Here is a 14,133-nt window from a genome sequence, read left to right as displayed (position 1 = left end):
TTTTTACATTCAGAAAGTCTATTTATTCACTTCTACCCTGCTGATGGAAACACACCTAATTTGCATTTTATTTTTGGTGAAATATCAAACCTTTGTGTAAAATTAGCTTGACAGTTGGATGGAAACATTTTGTACTGTCTGCATGTCTCTCATTCACATGAGCCTTATTCCAACTGGATCAGCCTTACTGGAGGTGGTCCTTTTAATTGTGATTGTCCAAAATGTTAATCCAGCAGGAATCTGCCATGTCTGGAATTGTTTCCAAGTCAAAGTAAAAGCTCTGGAGCAAATTTCCCACTTGAGGTCATCTGATAATAGAAATCCGGTTTGACTCTGCATCCTCATAATGTAATAATGCGTTATGGTTTTGGTGGCTGGGAGGTACGCTGAATTATAGATCATGACGTTTTACATCCGGGCTACAAGCAGTAATTTGAGGGAAATAATGAAGATCCTTTATCCCATGCGAATGATTCACACACACACACACACACACACACACTGTAGTGCACATAAAAATGACAGGACCATCCCCAGTAAAACTAATTCAGTTTGAATAGTGCTTTATTCTCTCTGTCTGTATGTCTCTAATCCTCTCCCTCTCTTTTTGTCTTTCTATCTTACCTTTACTCTTTCTTTTTTACTTTTTCTGTTGCTCTTTTTTTGAATGTGCTTAGGCCTTCTGTTTCTTCTGTCTGTCTGTATTTCTTTCTCCCGTTCTCTCTCCCTCTCGTTCCCACACTCGTACGGTACGCAGCACAAACTCGCTGCTGAAGTTACGTAAGCTAACAAGTAAACAGATCTCATGCAGACACATAGAATATACAAACACAGCCACGCACTCTTATGTCTAGCCTCGACTCTGACTGTCTCACTCACTGACGCACACACACGTACTTTAAATGTTTCATCTGGATCCGCTAAATTCAATTGGAATTTACGTAAAAATTCAAAGATTACGGAGGTCGGACGTGGCTTAAGGACATGTAAGGTTGGCAGAGGCATCGTCTCCGCCTCACGGAAACACACACAGACTAAACACATTCACCGCCCTCCATCTCCCAACCAGGCTGAAACCAGCTGTGTGACCCAGGGATGAGGAGCTCCCTGCGGGTCACTGGGGCCCGTGGACCCCCTAATCCCCCAGCTGCCTGGCCGGACACACACACACGCACACACACACACACACACACAGACTCATACAGATGCAGGCACACACACTTATACTTAGGGAGGGCTGTATTGTTCCAATAATCGGTGCCAATAGCCATGATATAGCACAACTGAGAGTATGTCATTGCTTTTATACAACATTTTTACAGTCGTATCAAACATTGAACAAAGATACAAGCTTTGGGTTTTAATTTAGTAATTTTATTTTGGCCTGTTGCTAAGTAAAAAACATCCTTGCTTGCATCAGTTTAAGCATAACAAGGCGGAGTGATGCTGTTCAAGTTACAAGTTCATATATTATGTTTGTAAATGTTATAAAATGTTGTATATCAATTTGTATACTCTTAAGGTCAAAGACCACATTGGAAAAAGTAGAGCCGTATAAGTTTTTTAACATGGTTTTAAACTGTTTTAACCATTGTCCAATAAGCTATTAAGACACTAAAAATACTCCCGCTCACCCCTCCTTCCCCTTCTCTCCTTTAAATTCACACACACTCACACACTCGCCTCCCCGAAGAAACATAAATACTCCCATATGAGCTCGCACTAGGCAGCCCTACATCCCATACACAGCCACACAGCTACTGGCCCTGTGCTGCTCCCAGTGCCATGCGAGGGGTCAAAGGTCATCCAGGCCTACGTAACCACGGCACTGAAAGAATTTATCCCGATTCGTTTAACCCTTAATCAACTAGAGAATTTGACGAAAAAGTCCCAATTGTTACAGCTGTGCACAGGAAACCATATTCTTGAAGGATTACTCTGCAGATGGATTTATTGATGCTTTTATTACTGCTTTGCCCTGATTATTACCATGGGAAAGCTGAGTCAGTGCTGCAGATGAGGCGGGAGGAAACGGCAAAGAGCAGAGCAGGCAGGTGAAAAGAGCGAAGGAGAAGAGGCCGGAGGGGTCAAAGTGAGAGAGAGAGGGAGGCAGACAAGAATAGATAATGAGGAGAGGAAGAGAGTGGAAAGTAGGTGAAAATGGTAGATTGCAGAGCGGGAGACGATGAGTAAGAGAATGATGAGAGAAAAGAGGGGAAGTCGGTGGAGGTTTCTCCCTGTTTGGGTGGCCCTGAGTTGGGTTGAGGACCCAGGTGTCTCCCCCCCCTCCATCGCTGCGTCACTCCATCCCTCTTTCTTTCCCTCTTTCTTCTCCTCCCCCGGTGGCCTACACCGTTTAATCTGGATTAATGAGGAGGTTGACCTTCGCTTCTCTCTCTCTCTAGCTCTCTCCATTCTCACCTCACTCCCTCTCGCTGCGCTGCTCAGGGTGAAATATGTTTTTTTTACCCCCATTGCCTCCACATCTGTCTGCCCATATCTCAATATCAGATGAAACCTCTCTCTCTTTTCTCTTTCTCCTCTCAAATTCCGGTCTCGTTCTTTTTCTTTTTGTTCTTTTTGAGCTTTTTCCCCCCCCACATTTCTGCTTTCTTCCTTATCTCAAGCCTCGGCACTGTGTGTGTATGTCTCTGTGTGTGTGTGTGTGTGTGTGTGTGTGTGTGTGTGTGTGTGTGTGTGTGTGTGTGTGTGTGTGCGCGTGTTCTCCCTCTGTCTTTCCTGCTCCACGCTGACTGACAAGGCAGCGCTGTTCATTCTTGGGACCACCTGTGTATCCGCTCTGTTTGGGTGGTCAGGCCTCCCAGCCCATGGAAAACGCACGCTACTGATATCTGGGAAACACACACACACACACACACACACACACACAGAGAAACCCACCTCGCCACAGTCAATGAATACCCTCAAGGGAAGTCCACTCGCACACACACACACACACACACACACAAGCAGGCTGCGTGCTAACTAATCTGTGGTGAGTGAGTCATTCTAATTGGCCAGTCAACAGGTGCTGAGCGCGGCCCCGGGGACTGGAAGGAGGAGAGGGCAGGGAACAAGGGAGAGGCCGAGCACAAGGCTTCTGTAATAACCGCACTACAGTGGCAGCCATTGTTGAAGCCCACCGACACCCCCCACCCCCCCACCCCCCCGCATCTACCCTGTATTAGCACTGCAGGATTTTCCACAAACATCTCCTTGGGCGGTGAAGCAACAGCAGCCTTTAACGCATGTAAACAAGTGGGACTTCCATAAAGGCTGCATGTACAGTCAAATTCGTATCGCCAAAATGGAACTAAGAAAAACAGCCTTATGTTTGTTGATTGTGGAATTTTTTAAACCCATTGAGGTCCATGTAATCCTTATAAAGGTGTTAGAACATAAAAATCACCAAAATTGCAGTTACGAGGTTTTCACGTGACAACAGCCATATGGTAATATAAAATTTGCGAGAAACTCAAACTGCATCAACAGACAAACCAAGGAAAAAGACGTCACAGCACTGGACACACTGTTTGATTGACAGGTGAAGAAGCAGTGCAGAAACACCACAGCAATGAGCGCCGAGCACCAAAGATGTCGCCAAAATATAAGAAAAGAAAAGTGCAGATTAAAAAATGGGAAAATATGTAATTTAGAGTCAGGCCTGGCTTTTAGATTTGTTTACTCGGTGTAGCTAGACTTCTGTGTCACTCAGCACTGGAAAGCAGCACGTGAGCTGGAAAAAATTTGAATGGGCCTCTGAAAGGTGAGCAGCCCTTCGTCTCTCGTCTCTCTCTCTCTCTCTCTCTCTCTCTCTCGTTCTCAGTCTCTCTCTCTCCTTCCGTCTCTCCGAGGCCCTCGTGTCGCCTTACCCAGGGGTTTAGCCCCCTAATCACCCAGAGCTAGTGGGAGGGAACCGGAGACATCCAGCTGGCTGCCTCGTTACTGCAGACCCCTGGGACACACTCACACACACACACACACAGACACATTCCTACACATACAGGGACACACAAACATTCAGTCAAACACACACACACGCACACACACACCTCCTTATATGCTTACGGAGGCATTTGCTGTTATCTCTTGGCATCTCTCCATCCCCGTTCCCCCCCACAACCCGATCCTGCCAAGGCCGCAGCCTCGCCACGTAAACTGAATAACAGGAGAAAGCTTACCGCAAGGGAGGGTCAAATCTCTGACACGTCCTCTGCTCCAAACCAGTCTAAACCAGTATTAAATGTTGTCTTCCTCTCTCTCAAGCATCCATAGTGTGTGTGTGTGTGCGTGTGTGTGTGTGTGTGTGCGTCTTTAATAGTGGTGTCAGACAGTCTTATAGGCCAGCTCCAGGCTAATATCCCAGATAGTCAATGGACATGCAGTCACTATTTCCTAATTTTGCATAAATATACACTACCAGTCAAAAGTTTGGACCCACCTGATTGAATGTACTGTGTTTTTCATCATCTTAAAGCCATTTTGATCTAAAGGCTTATGCTGAAATGCTTGAAATTTGTTTCTTAGACAAATATAAATAGTGGAGTTGATCCTATGTATGAATTTCTTTCCAAAGCCTTTGCCTTTCCATCAAGGCAAAGGGCGGCTACTTTAAATAATCTAAAATATAAGATAGTTTTGATTTGTTTAACACTTTTTTGGTTGCTGCATAATTCCATTTGTGTTATTTCATAGTTTTGATGTCTTTACTATTATTCTAAAATTTCTCTCTCTCTGTCTCTCTCTCTCTCTCAGGAGGGATCCATACGATTACCCCACCCACTCCAGACCCGTGCCGAGAGACCCCGCCCCCTACAACTACCCGCCCCATGACCCTCCCGCTTCGACCCACCCGGGCCGCCTGCCGCTCCCCCAGTCCCAGCAGGCGCTCGCAGACCCGCGCTACTACCACTCGTCCCCCCGCCCCACGCGCCAGCAGCAGCAGCACCGGGCGCCGCTGAGGCAGGACGTCCCCCCCTCCCCCACCGCGGCCCGCAGAGGGCGCCACCACCACTACGAAACGGTAGGAGGGCGAGGGGACGGCTACCGGCAGGCCAGCCCCGGGCGCTACACCAGCCCAGAGAGGTACGGGACGGGCCCGGAGCGCTACACCAGCCCAGAGAGGTACGGGACGGGACGTGAGCGCTACGCCAGCCCCGAGCGCTACGGCTACGGAGACGGACGACAGCCCGACCCGAGACAGAAGAACCCCATGATAGGTGCGGTGTGAGAGGCAGTCTCAGAGCAACACCCACCCCCCCTCTGTTCCCCCCACCATAGGTCAGATCTATAGACACAGCTAGGTGAACTTCTGTCCATCATACACAATACTGTAGAGGCTGAGTATTAATAACCACCCATTCACGTGTTTCCAGATGGGGGAAACACAAGACCAGCTGTGACTTAGAGTTTCAACAGACATAAGTTAGTTATTGGACATGTTACTATGTCCGATCAGCGACCTTCAGAGCTGTAACATCTCCAAAATGTCAACTTTTCATGAACTAAGAAAATCAGCCTTGTTGTTTTCAGCCTGCCCACCATGTATTTTAGAGTTTATCCAGTGAGTTTTCAAAGGCTTTCATAAGACTAGTGCTTGTACAGTTTTCTCAACACATAAAGTAGCATGTAACCCTTCAATTTAAGTTAAAACATGAAAATCACCAAGATTGGAGTTATGAGGTTTTTGCAATGATAAGTGACAAGCTGATAACCATCTTCACCGGCCGAGACAGATTCAACAAGCATTAAGGACTCATATGTGTATATATATACATGTCGACAACTGTTTAAGTGTTAATATTTGCATGTATGTCAATGTATATAACAATTGGATCTTATGTTGATCTAGTTTTTATACTGTAGGGTTGAAGTTAAAGTTACCTAGACATACAGATTGAGCTTAGTGCTACATGTCTGATAGAGTCATGCCAGCTTAAGTAGCCATAAAGACAATGGTGACTTGCGTTTTGCACAAGCTGATCAAACTGAAGGAAATAAAGAGCGATCACCTTGACCAGCCGGACTCCGAGAACAGAAGAAGAGACACAGGAAGGTAAAGTGGACAAACAGGAAAGGGAAGTAGCTCCACTTCAAAGTGTCTTCTTGCCCTTGATGTTTTGTCGCTTGGACTTCCTTCACATCCTGCTATCAAACTTGGGTGTTTTTTTGTGTATTTTGCCTTTTTATCATTTGAATGTGGACGTGGCTAATATATTTACATTTGCTATCCTTGCAATGCGTTCCAAATATGAGTTTATTTGTACTATTTTTGCGATGCTTCTAATATAATGTCTGTATAAATCATGATCCACACTGTAGAAGCTGTATGCTGTGAGTTGACTCCTGTGCTCCTGATGAGCTCAATACATTATTCTTGAACATATCATTGCTAAAAGTCATTATTCTGTGTGAGCGTAGAAGAATCACAGCACTGACAAGCTCGCTAAATGTTTCTACGATGGTGTGATTCAAACCCGCTGTCAAATAAATGCATGATTTTTTTTTTAAAACATCTATTTTGCATTAAATACTTTTGAAATTCTCTTCCCTGTGCCTTGCCAAATTATTTCAACCAATTTCTGTCTCGTTTAACCAATTAGCCAAATTATGCATATTTAAAGTACTCAGTCAAACTAGGAAACGCCATGAGTCATCACTTTAAAAATTCATTACAATATTCAGCCTAATTTCTCTCAACACAATCTGCGGATAAATTTGCCCTCTGAGATGACTGATAAGAATAGCCGGCATTCTGATAATGACTAAATCATCTTCAACAATTAGAGCCAGGGAAATCTCCACTAGAAAATGATTACTGCCCAATTTGCTCTCAGAAATAAAGATGGCGCTGATTGGTGAAATTAGACTTGAAATGGGGGATAATTAGAGTGTGGAGAAGGCTTTTTTTTATCAGTTAGTGTTTAATTAGCGTCAAGGCCAACAGGGATCGGGCTTCTGCTGATCCGTCTAGTCTCTGCACCGCCTTGACCCTCCGCTGTCTGCTGCAGCAGACATTTCCACTAGCACAGTGACGGCTCTATAGGCAGATGAGACTATCTCTCATTGATTGATTGATTGATTGATTGATCATTTTATTTAATGCAATTCTGAAAAATATCTCATTATAATACATTTGATTTCTATAGTACTTTTCAAAATAGCGTTACACAAACCATAAAAGACAAAAGCCAGATAAACAGGATCAGATAAATAATAATGGCGAGGGGGAAACAGCCGACTAGCCGTCTGCTGACCATCCTGTGGTGATTATAGGGGGGAAAACATTCCAAGATTTCTCACTAATACCTTGAACTAATCAAGCATAAACATGCCATTCCAGTGAAATTTACTACATGAGAGTGTTGAATGGAAAATCTCTGGGAAAAACTATGATGAGTGTATTTTCCCCCCGTGTGATTTTGTGAGCCTAGTCAGGGCTAAATCTTATCAATATCTTCACCATAAGACATTTATTAGAAGATTACACTTTGCCAGTTTAAGCCTTCAGACAGAGACACATTGTAGTCTGTTTTGAAACAGCCAGACTGCCAGTCAATCCAAATAATTGTAGTGTGAATGTTATTCATCACCCTAAAACTCCATTTCCTCTACTTAAAACATACACAACTTACAACTTACTCAAATTGAAATATACATAAACCTCTTTAACTTACATACACACACTTATTTTGATAAGGAAAACTCAAAACATCAGTCAGATGAAACTTGCAATTCGTAGGCGATGGTAGATTCCTAAATTTTACCAATAATTAGTGGGAAATATTTCATTTACATCAACAAAGGGCATGTCTTATCCTCTCATTCCCACTAAGTCAAACATTGAGTGTAATGCTGAAGGGCTTCACCGATTATTCATTGTACTTTAAAGAACAACAAAGCAATAAACAGCCTCCTCCTAGCTGTTGTGGTCAGTTTTATGCTGCCAAAGATAGTAAACACCGCCGACTAAACATCTAAGAATTGATTGCGTTTAATGTCCATTAAACAAAAGCATTGAAATCAATGTCAAGAGTCTGGTACTTGGCTGTTTGTGCTCTGTAACACACATTTAGCCTCACTGAAATTAATGCTCCGCCTACATGTAAGCAATTACCATGTGTGTGTGTCTTGTGAGTCTCCTTGATCATGGACATTCAGAGGAAATTCCATAGTTGAACCACATGACACACACACACACACACACACACACACACTGGACACAGTCACGGCCATCGACCTGCTTTCTCTGACATATTTTCACGCCTCAAGTCAGCTCACACTGTCTCCTTGTGAGGAACTTTTCCTCTCCCGCCACACGACCTTTTGATATTAAGGAAGATTGTATTAAAGGAAATCAGACTTGCTGACTTGAAGCGTAACGCTTATATCCCCCTTCCTCAAAAGCTATTTGTCTATTCTCTCCATCCGTCCTCCCTTTGTTGAAGTTCCTTGACATTCTGCTCAGTTCTTTCTGGCTTTTTGGAAAATTCACTTATATTTTCCTCTTGCGCTGCCTTATGAGGGGGTTTGGCGTGAATTAATTTGACACCTCATAAGCCCATATTCGTGTTGCAATTCCTGAAAAAAAAAAAAAAAAAAATGCAGAAGCGCGCACTGTTCCCCAGTCGATTGTCATGAACTGCGGGTTGTGGGAGAATTCCCCGGCTGTGTTCTCTTAGCATTTCCTATTCTGCCGGCGCCCCTGTCGAACACCTTAGCTTGTTAGCATGTGTCAATCAAAAGCCATGCTCTGGGGAGGGCAAAGTGGAGAGCTGAAACAGTTATCTCTCTCCCACACAGCTCCCAAAAAAGACAGAGCTGGGAGAGATAGAGAGAAAGAGGGGAATATAGAGGGGGAAAGTGTGTGTGTGTGGGAGTATACACCCTCGCACTGCAGAACGGAGGTACGGGTGAGCGCCCACGGTGACCTCGGCCCGCTCTCATTCCCCCCTTTCATCCTCTTCATTAAAGGCGCATTCCGCCGCATTAGCCCGCTGTCCTTCTGTCCTTCACCTGCTGCCATTCATTTCAATTCAGCCCTCGTTACGACATCACGGTCTCGGAATCGAGAGTAATCGGAGCGGGCCGAGCGGAGCTCCTCATTTAATTATACAGTTCATTAGAAAGCCAGCCCGCCCCCCCTCCCCGGTCTGAGGCAGGCCATGGGAATAGCTGGTGGCTAATGTGCAGTTTAAACTGCCTGAATATGGAGATTGGTGGAGTTATGGATTACCGTTAGCCGTTAGCCTGCCCTTCACCCACCTCATTCGCTTTTATGTCTGCTGTGTAGCCTTTTGATACAGTATCACTCAAGCTGGAGTGTGCTCTTTCAGCCAGCGTGTTTGTTTGATATTGTTCATGAGCTGTGAAATTGAATTTCCACAGTTGGGCTGATATTAGAAATAATTTCATATCTCATGCAATATTCTTGCTTGGTTTCACTTAGTGCAGTGTTTAAGACATCCATTTTTACTAAATGTCTTTTTTTTTTTTTCCCAGGTTGATATAGCAACACTGTTAATTTAGACCATATTTACACTAAAAGCAATGCTGGCTTGCTGGCTGCCTCTCGTTCGCCCACACACCACAGCCAAACCACCAACCACCATCTTTTACACCAACTGTCACCATGGCAACGTGGCCGCCGCTCCTGGCACAGCAGCCCCTTTCAGAGCTGATGACATCGTCGTGGCAACAATGAAAGGTTCATACATCCCATTATGGTGCATAGCATTTTTTTTTTCTTGACAGGGTCAAAATGCTTCTGAAACATCATATATACCATGGGAGAGTAAAAGTCTCCATTGAAACCAACACTGCTGAGATTCCTTTGTGCTGGGTGGCAGCACTGGTACACAGTCACATGCAGAGGAGCATGCTTTTGGATTTGACTGTCATCTCTGCATTTGCATTAAATTGAGCATTTAAGTAGATATCAGTTCGCTTAAGCATTAGTTTGGTAAATCTGGTGGGTGCAGCCAATTAGCATAAATACCAACCTGTATTCAGTAAGCTACACACAGCATAAATCCCTCTAAATTCTAATGTGTCTTCGTCTATAGAGAGACTAACTGAAAATAAGACTGTTAATAAGGCTGTTTTAGGGTCATTGATTACTTCACAGTCACTGAAAAGGCAACCGAGTCTCGAATTAGCAGTTTTTAGGTGCTTTTAAGATGCATGTTGTCGCTGTCAGGACCTTGCATCTCCAAAATGTCAACTTATCAGGAACTAAAACAACAGGCTTGTTTTTTAGCTTGCCCACCTGCATTTGTGAGTTCATCCAGTGGGTTTTGAAAGGGTTTCAACAGCCCAAGAGGTCGGAGAATTGTCTCATCCCACATATAACCATGTAATCCTTCAAATGAAGTTAAAAGATGAAAAACACCACAATTGGACTAACGATGCTTTCACATGACAACAGCGATATGAAGCCTGAAGCAAAAGGCATGGGTCCATCAGGGTCAGACCACTAAATTGATTGTAGGCCTGTTCCCTTTCGGTCCCCACATGACAAGAGGAGCAATATGTTTCAATTCACCAGAACCGTCTCTCCTGCACCTCCCCTCGCCCTCTCAGCCTTCCTACTGCCTCAATAATGAAAAAAACCCACCAATAAGCACCGTGCGCTCTCTCCCGGTGCTAACCCAAGGCTAGCTGTGTGTGTGTGTGTGTGTGTTTGTTTGGCCGGGGCTGTGATGTGGCCAACAACAGCTGAAGTCCGTGACCCCTGGACCCCATCCATCAGGCTTTCAGCACCAGCCCCTGGCCTCCTGGCCGCCGCTCGGCCCTGACACACACAAAACTCCAGCCAGGGAATGGAAGCACGCAACGGCGAAATGCATCAGTGTCAGGGAGCCTCTGGAACCGTAGAAAATAGTACGTAGTCGCTTTTTTCCGACGCTTTTGCCATGCGTGAACGGTGAAAATGTGGCCGCATGCAGGTTAACGCGCGGGTGAATGTGTGTGTGCAGTGTGTGCCGCCAAACTGTGGTTATATGTGTGTGTGTCGGGACTGAGCTGTCTGTCATGCACACACTCTTGTATACGAAGTCCTTATTCTGACACGTACTTTTTATATGCTTGCACTGCTGTCTCTCTCGCTCTCTCTCTCTCACACACCTGCTCTCGGCTCACACAGATGCACACCAACCGCCTTCACACACACACACACACACACACGCGGTATATCCATATCATCCGCGCTCTGTCCTCACACACATGCTAGCAATATGTGTGTGGCGGCGGCTCAGCTGACCGCCTGGCAGTGGCTGTGAAATTGCCGCCCTTCTCATACAGATGCCAGGTGTTTTGCTTGGCAGTCATGGGTGCCGGGGGCGAGCTTGTGTCAGGAGTGTTGGGTTGCTGTGTGCGGCGGGGGAGAGGATGGGATAATGTGTCGTGTGTCCCCGTTAGCCCAGCCGCTCGGCCAGGGGAAAGCACCGCGAGGGTTTAGACACTTCAGTCTGTGTGTGTGTGTGTGAGGGAGAGAGAGAGAGAGAGAGAGAGGCGAGGGCAGAATTTGCAAGGAAGCAAGACGTCCAGTTTCCTTTTGATAGCCACATAAACATCAACGTTTTTTTGCATAAATGTGATATTGCAGACACCACCAGTCTGATTTTGATGAAAATTGGAGTGATAATGCATTTTGGCAGTGTGTTCAGTGTGTTCTGGCATTAAAAATTGCATTGATTGGTCTGATGGAGCTACTATAATTAAAGGACAAAATTCCAAACTTTTAAAGGCCATAACTGCTGCACCATCCATCTGATTTTGATGAAACTTATTCATCTTGTTACTGATTGGCCCAATTGGTGCCTGCATCATTCATGCAGGATGACATGTTTACTTGAATTTTACTGTAACTGAGAGCTGACATTGTCTCTATAAGCAGAACACATCATTTATTAACATATTATTCCATTTGTGACCAAAAAGCCACTGTATGAATATGAATATCCAATGCAAATCCCACTGTGTTTCTTGCTAGCTGCTCTCCAGTCTCTCTGTAGGAGACTCGCTTTCTGTGCCAAGTGGTTTTCCTTAAATCACATGTCCATGCAGCTGTAGCAAATAGGCAGGTCATTTGATTTCCGGCCTCATTTTAATTTTGCTGAGGTGGTCATTCCGACCTGGATTAGATAAGGGTGAAGACAAAGTGGGGCCTCATTGGAAAGTCGGTGTAGCAGCCAGCAGTGTAATCCATCCATGCATTCCTTCCAGAGAATGCCAAACAGCCCGCTGAAAATGAGCTGTGGACCTGACTCCATTAGATCTCCACTCTGTCTCTCTCCCTCTCTCTCTCTCTCTCGTTCACTATAACACTCTCACACACACACACACACACACACACACACACCTCATCCCTCTGAGTGACGCGGACTCTGGCTGCCACCAGCTTCATTAGTGCTAAGAAATGTCCCGCTCGTTAAGGCGAGGCAATTAGTGGCTAATTGAGAGCTCCTCGGCAGCGAAAACAAACTCGCTTCCCCGCGCCTTTTTTTCCCCCCCGTTTCCCGCTTCTTCCCCGTCCGCGTGTCTACATCTTGACCAATTTGCGGAATTGGATTTCACCTCTAGCTAGTTTTCTTTGGGGCGTTTGTTCGCTACAGAGCGGCAGCCCAAGGGAGATAGGGAGAAATACATTGGGAGAAGTTTTTAGACTGCGTTTGATGTAAGGTCCCTTTTTTATTGCAGGGGAAAAGTTTTTTGTGTTTTTTTTTTCACTGGAAATGGATCCCAACAGATGAGCTGAAACATCTGACTCACATTATTTTATTTTTACTGTTTTTTATGTATAATAATTTATTCTTTGGAAATGTTTTGCAGTTTGCCGAGACAGTTTTGAGTTTCCCTTGCAGTGTTATGTCAGTGTGATACGGAAAGGCAACGTATAATGGGAAGTTTCACTGAGTCAAGTTCCACATATTTTAATGTGCCTTACCCTTCATTATGCTTCCTTTCTAGACATAACAGTCTGACTAACTGCCATGAGCTACACTCACTTTCTCACACACACACACACACACACACACACACACACACATACACAAATTACCAACTGCCTGCCCTTCTCACTCCACAGCTTGACTTTCCGTCCCTCCGTCTCTCTCTCCCTCTGTCACACTCCTCCATCTCCTCTTTCCATTCTGTCACTCCTCTCACCCAATTCTTCGCAGTCCACAGATAAGCTCTACGATAGGGAGGAAATGACACACACATACACACACACACACACTACACAGACACACACACACAGCCTGCCAATCTCCTTCACAAGTTCCCTAGATAAAAAAAACTCTCCCACAGATGAGCCTGAAAAAACTACAAACTAAAAACTAAAACTACTAGTATTAGCATTTACCTCTTTTTTTTTCTTTTTTTTACACAAAGTGTAATCCTGCCTCTGTCCCATAGGGGGCAGAGTCCTTGTTACCCCGTTGCACTTTGTACTTGCTTGACCTCTTTCCTGATTTAAATACACATTCCCTGGCAGCGCCTCGCACTCAGAGTGTACCATCGCCTCGAACGATACACAATCTTTTCTAAACAAGCGGCGATAAAAAGCGATGGCTATCCGGCCCGGAGTTCAGAAAATAAACCACACACACACACACACACACACACACACACACACACACACACATAAACACACCCGTTCACACAGAGTGGATTTCCCCCGTAAACAGCAGCCATATCTGACCACCCTCTGTGTTTTTATAACACGCCTTATCTCAGCCCACCCCACTTCAGAGGGAGGGGGGAGGGGGGAGGGGGGGAGAGCTGGGCGGGGGATTCCCTGTCTGGTTTGCTTAAGCCCCAGCACACACACACACACACACTCATAAGTTCTCTCCCATGCAGTATAGCAGAATAGTGATGCCATTGTAGCTTGGCTGTGTGGGCAGTCACACAGGCCCCCATACTATAAGAGGTGAGGGTCGGGCCACACGAAAGCCTGGGGCTGCCATGGCTTCATAACTGACTCATGAAAGACACACACACACACACACACACACACACACACATATAGATAGAGTCCCTGTGGAGGTGTGAAGGCCTTGGGGCGTCCGTGAGGGCAAGTCACATCCTCCTCCTCCTCCTGAGTGGAAACCAAAGTGGGCCATGACC

General features: G+C 45.3%; 1 protein-coding gene across 2 annotated transcripts in view; it reads left to right on the top strand.

Moving 5' to 3' along the window:
• The window catches only part of pard3ba (par-3 family cell polarity regulator beta a), a 149,315-nt gene extending 142,769 nt beyond the window's left edge, over positions 1-6,546 (top strand). For both annotated transcript variants that reach the window (XM_071923785.2, XM_071923786.2), the window contains exon 24: positions 4,756-6,546. In XM_071923785.2, coding sequence (XP_071779886.2) covers positions 4,756-5,230 — 475 coding nt within the window. In that variant the 3' untranslated portion in view covers positions 5,231-6,546. The remainder of the gene's footprint in view (positions 1-4,755) is intronic.
• Positions 6,547-14,133: the final 7,587 nt, after the last annotated feature.

Source organism: Centroberyx gerrardi, chromosome 21 (assembly GCF_048128805.1).
Source record: "Centroberyx gerrardi isolate f3 chromosome 21, fCenGer3.hap1.cur.20231027, whole genome shotgun sequence".
Taxonomy (NCBI): Eukaryota; Metazoa; Chordata; class Actinopteri; order Beryciformes; family Berycidae; genus Centroberyx; species Centroberyx gerrardi.
The sequence above is the reverse complement of the archived record's forward strand: the minus strand, read 5'-3'. Positions and strand labels throughout refer to the sequence as shown.